Source organism: Mercenaria mercenaria, chromosome 12, assembly GCF_021730395.1.
Source record: "Mercenaria mercenaria strain notata chromosome 12, MADL_Memer_1, whole genome shotgun sequence".
In the NCBI taxonomy this organism is placed as follows: domain Eukaryota; kingdom Metazoa; phylum Mollusca; class Bivalvia; order Venerida; family Veneridae; genus Mercenaria; species Mercenaria mercenaria.
The window spans coordinates 12,806,736-12,813,976 of NC_069372.1; the positions used below are offsets into that span (position 1 = coordinate 12,806,736).

General features: G+C 36.4%; 1 protein-coding gene across 1 annotated transcript; it reads right to left on the reverse strand.

Annotated features, from left to right (window-relative positions):
* Positions 1 to 1,072: 1,072 nt before the first annotated feature.
* On the reverse strand, positions 1,073 to 6,501 carry LOC123533103 (uncharacterized). Its single transcript, XM_053520429.1, has 4 exons — positions 6,333 to 6,501; positions 3,691 to 3,900; positions 1,577 to 1,798; positions 1,073 to 1,077 (listed from the first exon to the last, which is right to left on the reverse strand). Exons 1-4 carry the CDS (start codon positions 6,499 to 6,501, stop codon positions 1,073 to 1,075), a joined length of 606 nt encoding a protein of 201 aa, XP_053376404.1.
* Positions 6,502 to 7,241: the final 740 nt, after the last annotated feature.

A 7,241-nucleotide genomic window follows, 5' to 3' on the forward strand; every position in this document is an offset into this window, starting at 1 on the left:
GGCACTTTCATCAAAATTATTTAAAAATTGATTGCTCGCAGGAAGTAGATATATTATCTAGGTACGTTTTGGTCACAATTTTAGGCAGAATAATGCTTGAATGTAGCAGCTGTCGATTTTGAAAAAATATGACCACCTGAAAATATTTTTTTCTGTCTTCTGTCCGGATTTTCGGGTACAAGTTGGCATTTGTTTTTCAAGATATATACTTCAAAGGAGAGCTAAATCATTTTCAATAGGCATTTCATTCATCAAATTATGTAATTCTTTAGTAAAAATTCGCAAAATGGTTGTAAAGACAAGCACTAAAATGTCGAAATTTTGGCTATAGAATGTACCTTAAGTTATGCTCTGGACACAAAATATGACGTACAGATTTGACCTTGCTGTAACCATGATCGTTGATGTACCAACTTAGTTTATGCGCTCGAATAATGATGGGGAGTAATATGGATTGCTGCACACCTCATCACCATCCCTCTACACTCCAAATTTAACCTTGACCTTTGAGATAAAGTCCATCTCATTGAGTTAAACATTCATGCCAAATATAGACAAGGTTCCTCAATGCATGTCAAAGTTATGGGCCGCACAATATCTGACATGACTTTGACTTCCAGCTGTGACCTTGATCTTTGAGATAAGACCTGGGGTTTGTGCATGACATTCCGTCTCACTGAGGTTAACATTCATGCCAGCTACAAACAATATTCCTCAATACATGTCAAAGTTAAGGGCCGGACAAGATCTGACGGACGCACGTATGCACACACGCAAGCACGCACGCACGAACGCACGCACACACATAAACCAAACAGCCGTTTGGAAACTTGTCTTTGCATCCACAAGCGCGCTCGGCAAAAACACAATTATTTCTTATTAAATCCTGTTTCTAATAAATGCTTTCTTTATTAACATTTATCCAAGGTTTGAATAAACTAGAATATTTTATTGACTCTATTGTTTTGTATAACCTCCCTTTATGACTCTAACTGTAACTGTTCATGTGCAATATTAAAAGTAGTGTTTTTCTAACCATGTAATTACACATAACAGGTATTTGGAAAGCTTCTTAATCTGTTTTTAAGATAAAAAAAATTAAGCACTATGGTCCTTATAATTATTAATAAATATATATAGCTAAAGCGGACGCAGTGGGCCAGCTAAAATCAGACTCCTTATGTTGAAATAACGAACAATATGATAATATCTCGTGTATGAATGCTTTACACCTTACATGCTAACAGGAAAAGCTACTGAAGTTGAAGCGTCTGCACTATCTCCCAACTAGCATTCTGCTGTAGGATTCGCCAAAAGGTTGTTACATCTTTTGCAACTTGTACTATCTCATAACTAAAATACATTCTTCTAAAGGTGTCGCCAAGTACTTACCGTAGGTAAATATAAATTAGTTTCAAACACTCAAATAATTGGCCAGTTACCAAATCATGGCAATTGCTCAATCGTTCCGCCTCTTTGAACACGTGATCTTCCGACAATTAAAAAATCAAAATGGTGGACACGACAACGCTGAATGTCGGGAATTTCTCAAAATGAGTAAGGAATAAAAACTCACCGCAACAGTCGTCTCGATTGTATATAATCACAGCGAAAAGAACATAGATGCCATCGAGATCAACCTGCCACCATGGATCTCTTTCACCAGCAGTTCGAAAACAGGAACCTTCGAAAAACCGTTGATTCGGATTTCCGTCAACCGCTAGACTTGGGCCCGACAGGTAGTACGGCACAGACGACATAGTGGCGATCTTATTCAGTGCAATATTGGAGACTGAACCTGCAATGTAAAGTAATATCAGATTCTTTCACTGGCTGTTAATGTAGATAGGAACATCCGGCTCGCGGGTATCTGTTTTGGTGGATACGATGCTTCACATTGTTAATGCATAAACAGTTATCCGAGAGCTGGATATTCCGACATGCACATACAATCCGTGATGGAATCTCTTCCTATTATATATAGATTGAAAAGTCCATGCATAGTACCGTTAAAACGTGATAATCTGACGTCACGTGGAAATATTTGGTGTCATACAGGCTCCGAGAAAGAGTGGTACTACATATACATATAACAGACAGATGTTACACTTAATTCACACACATGGTAATAATGATCCGTATCATTAGAAAACCAACATAGTGCATTTGCGACCAGCATGGATCCACACCAGTATCCATGCTGATCGCTTTCAAAGTCTGTTGCAATTACAGAAACTGTTATGATCATCAACGAAATACTATGGGGGTTTTCCTCATAAAAATACCTATTTTATCAAAAATTCTAGCGTGAAACTTCTGTTTTGTCGTTTTCAGGGATTGTTTTATCTAGAGAGTAAATGTGTATCAACAGAGAGATCTCGCGCTCTTAGCACATCTTTTTTACTAAGCGCGTTCTGTGGCAAATGCCCTGCAATGGATAATTTAAAAGGAAATGGCGTCAACGGGATCAAACAACGATGACATTTCCGTGCGTTTTATGGGCATTTAATGACGTTAATGGACAATATATTCATTTTTAAGCTTTTGACACGTTTTGTACTAGAATAGCATTAGCGCATGTTCATTACGTGTCTGCATGTTATAACACGAAAAACCATGCGTCATCCCTGCATGATACTATAAGAGAGGAACTTTTTTACACGATTACCCAGTGGTTTAAGATGGATGTTTTAAGCGTCAGATTATTGGAAACTTCCGTTTAGTATGTATGGTGGTTGACTTCTTCCATTTCTTTTTGACGTATTTGCACGTTTCAAGCGCGTTAACAGGTTAAACACACCAAGCTGGCGCGCCTATACGACAAATATAAGGTACTGCATCGGCGATTTAAGTTGTTGTTTTGGCGTGTTCGCATGTTCGCGCTCTTCAAACGCGCTAACACGTTAGAATGAAATGGCAGAAATCAGCCACCATAGGTATGCAAGAAATGAATATAGTGTAAACAGAAATAAAAAAGACTTCGTCCTTTATGTTTCATTCCTATATAAAAATGTACATATTTATTGTCTTTTCAACACGGAACGTCAACAAATTATTTGGCAGCATACAGCGCCGAAAAAGAATGTGAGGAAGCCATCCAGCTGGCTTACGGAAGGTCGGTGGTTTTACCCAGTTGTCCGCTCGTGATGAAACAATGCACGGAGGGGCACCTGGGGTCTTCCTCCACCATTAAGCTGGAAAGTCGCCATATAACCTATCGTATGTCGGTGCGACGTTAAATCCAATAAAAAAGTGTTTCTATACTGTATATTTAGGTTAATATTTCATCTAAAAATACATTTCAGAAATGAAATTATTTTACAGTATTACTTCGCACAATATGAATTAGTAATAAGTCGGGAAATATCTACGACCTCGTGAAGTCAGTCCGCAGGCGTATCACATCTTCGTCGTCGTTAAATATATCGAAAATGGTTATACATTATCAAAGTATTGTGAAAATTAGCGTCCAGTCCACTGGCACCAGACCACAAAGAAAAAAATGTACATGTCATATCCTACCCCTAAGTATACTATACATTACAGTATATCTACGGGTAGGGTATAACATGTAATGTGGCGTTTTCCTTATGGTCAGATGTATTATGTATGTAAAAGTGAAACTGGTCATGTTAAATTCTCCCTTAAAAGTTCTTATCAATTGCAAAAAGGAATGTAATGAAGTATTACCTTTAATTCCATAAACCTCCAATTCACAGATTGAATAGCTATAGATGTAGTCGCCTCTTTCACTTTCCTTTAAATAAAAACCGACGAGCCTTGCCCGCGTGTTAGACGACCAAACATACTGCCGAATGTTATGCTGATCACCTGATATGCGAGTAAAGTCACCTTTCCCATTCGGGAATATAGATTCAGTCATGTGTAGGACGTTGTAGGCTGTCAAATAGATAAGTTAAGTCAAAGTATCAATATAAACGAATATATTTCGAACGTCCACAAAATTTCATGTTCATTTTTATCAAATTTATAACACCTTATACATATCTTTTATATATACAAAACAAATACTAACCGGGTGGCAACGCTGGTCTGTAGGTCAGATACAAAACCTGTTTTAAAATTAATACGGTTAAACATCTTTAGAACAACACTTCAAAGTTTTAACAATTTATCATAAAGCATGTCTAAAATTAGTTTGGGATCGCTGTGCTGTTTTTAGCGAATCCAAGCCATATGTGGAAATACCTTGACTTGAGTGTTTAAAAAACAATGTCAGGAAGTGAATCGGGTATTTATCAATATTATATTTTATACTCAGTCTTGTGAAACAAATTTACATTTACAATCAGGTTTAGTTTTTTCCCCCCGATGTAATCGATTGTGATCTTCAAGTTTATACATGAACTAGACGTATACGCCAAATAAGTGGTACCCAAGAATTTTTCATGTTGTTTTTCTATCCCTATGACACTTTAGTCTATCAGTAGTAAATAACTTACTTGACCACGAAGCGTTGTTTTGATTTAGTTAGTTTCTATTCTCGAAACAGTGACAGGCCTTTACTCAGAACGTGTAAAGTTAAGAAGCACCACGCAGAATATATCAATCTTACTGCACTGGCTTCGTAACCAAGTGGTTAATGGTCTTCTGGACAAAATAACTTTTTTTATCCTGTTGTGGATTTAAACCCCAGATGAATTTCTGTTTTCATTTAATTTTAGTTTCCATTTAGTTGTCTTGGCTTCACCATTGAAAAACAAATGTTCCATCCCATCTATTCTCTACGTGCTTTGATTTTACGAAATACTTTTAGTTTGCAGCTGAATGTTAAGTTTCTTATATGATCATGTTGTATAGTTTTCCAGCTGTTTGATATCCTTGGAAACTGCGGAAATACTCACATATTACAGGAGAAATATTTTAATACTTCAATACAGAAACAGAAAATCATATAATGTAACCTTAATAAATGCATGCGGACATGAAAAAAATCGTAATTTTTATAATGCTCTCTATGTTTTAATGCAGTAAATAACTCTAGTAGTGAAAATTAGTAGTAAATGAATGATAAAATGAAATATTTTTTTTAAATAAACATGTAATCTAAAATAACATTTTTTAATATCTAATCTGATAAAAGTAATGACAGTAAATACGGAATCTGCAATTTCCTAAAGATATCAGTGGGACTCGGGATCAAAATTAGTTACTTTTTTCAAACGCTTAGGGAAGCAAGAAGATCATAATTTATTTTATCAAAAATTATATAGAAAGAAAATATTAATATTGCAGATTACTTCAATAACTTAATAGATTTTGTCAGAAAAATGCTTTTGATGTCATTTGACGCGTTAAAGATTTTCCCCTTCTATATTTCAATTGGTGTAAATTGGCCGATAATGGCTAATCGGTTCACTCGATAATTGTTTTCAAGGGAGACAATTTCGCCAATAAACAAGCAGATTGGCTTAGATTTCTGGGTATGGCGCATAAATTGATAATTATTTCGGGCATGCGCAGAACGGCTGCATCATATCTGTAGTGAGAAACAATAAATAAACACTAGTTACCCTCTGCACAATTCCACACACTGCAGTTCTGCTTCACGGTTTCAGGGTCTGTTGTATAGCACCATGGTTGTCCGGAACTGTCCGGGTCACGACAGAAGTTTTCGGCGTCAGCTAGGCTAGTTTCTGGAAAATTACTGGCATCGTTTGTGGGGTGGTTTGTGGTGTGGTTGTGTGGACTCTGAGAATCCCAACGTTGGCATATTATACAAAAAAGCGGCTTGCAAAATTAATTTATATTTGCAAAGAAACAGCCAAACTTTTGGAGAATACATTCAAAATGTACTGGAGCTTTTCTATTGTTTTGCTTTTAAGTTTTCATTTATGCATAAAGTTTTCAACTGCACAAGTCCATAAAGGGAAATAAATTTCTCTACAATTTACTACAGTAGGGTTATTATAACAGCAGCTCGATCTGGAATGCTGTATTCGGCTGGAGTGGATTTTGCCAGGTCGGATCCCACGAGGCGCGCAGAATCCACGAGAGCTGAATACAAAACCCCTTTTATTGTTTACCTCCACCTTTTTGTTTGTTCATTTGTAATTGAACGAAATTTTAAAAGTTTCTTGATGTTAAGATGAAATGAGTGATGTTTTATGTGCGCTTTTTCTATAAAAGTTTCAGGTCATGCATGTTCATCGAAAGTCGTCCGGCAACATACAATACGGAGGTACAATACGGGATTTTTGGAAGATACAATACGGGATATTTTTTCAGCCTGTTCGCATTTTCTTGTGAAATGCAAGCTGTATCTTTGACAGAATTACCAGATCTATTTATAGTAAAGTAATTTGTCTTACCTTTTGCTAGAACTATCCGTATATATAAAACAGTGTGTGCTTCCTGGTCATCAAGATTCACGCCCCACCAGGAATTTCCTTTCTGTTCAATATTGATACAAGAAGCGTTTATGTCATCGGCTGTATTTCCATCAACTGCTCGGCTGAAATCGTGCTTTCCCAAAGACATACTGAACGTTTTCTTATGAAGCGCAAGATTTATAACCGCATCTGTAAAGTTTGTGAACATAATTCTGAGTGAAATTGATAAAATATATCTGATTTTTGACGTTCATTAGCTGCATTCGTAGCGAGTCTAACGATATTGTTGTCGTTGCATTGTTAATATTTTATTTGTGTGTGTGTGTGTGTGTGTGTGTGTGTGTGTGTGTGTGTGTGTGTGTGTGTGTGTGTGTGTTTGTTTTTGTTTTTTGCTGGTGAATATTACAGATATAATAGGGCTATTATAACAGTAGCTCGATCTGGGATGCTGTTTTCGGCACGGGTGGAGTTGTGCCAGATCGGATCTCACGAGGCGCGCACGCCGAGTGTAATCCGACCTTGTAAAATCCACGAGAGCCGAATACAAAGTCCCATGCAGATCTAGCTACTGTTATAATGACCTTTTTATTATATACCTTTACCCTTTTGTTTGTTGTTTTGTTGTTGAACGAAATCTTCAATGTTGATCGATTTCAAAATGGAACTAAGTGAAGTTTTTATATGCGCTATTTATAGAACTGTGACAGGTTATGCATATTAATGAAAGTAGTCCGGCAGCATACAATACGGAAAGTACAATACGGAATTTAATAAATACAATACGGATTTTTTCTGCCTGTTCATATTTAATTATGAAATACAAGCCGATTGTTTTCCAGAATTTATAAAGGTATATAATAAAACTCGATATTTGACTTTAAGAGGCGT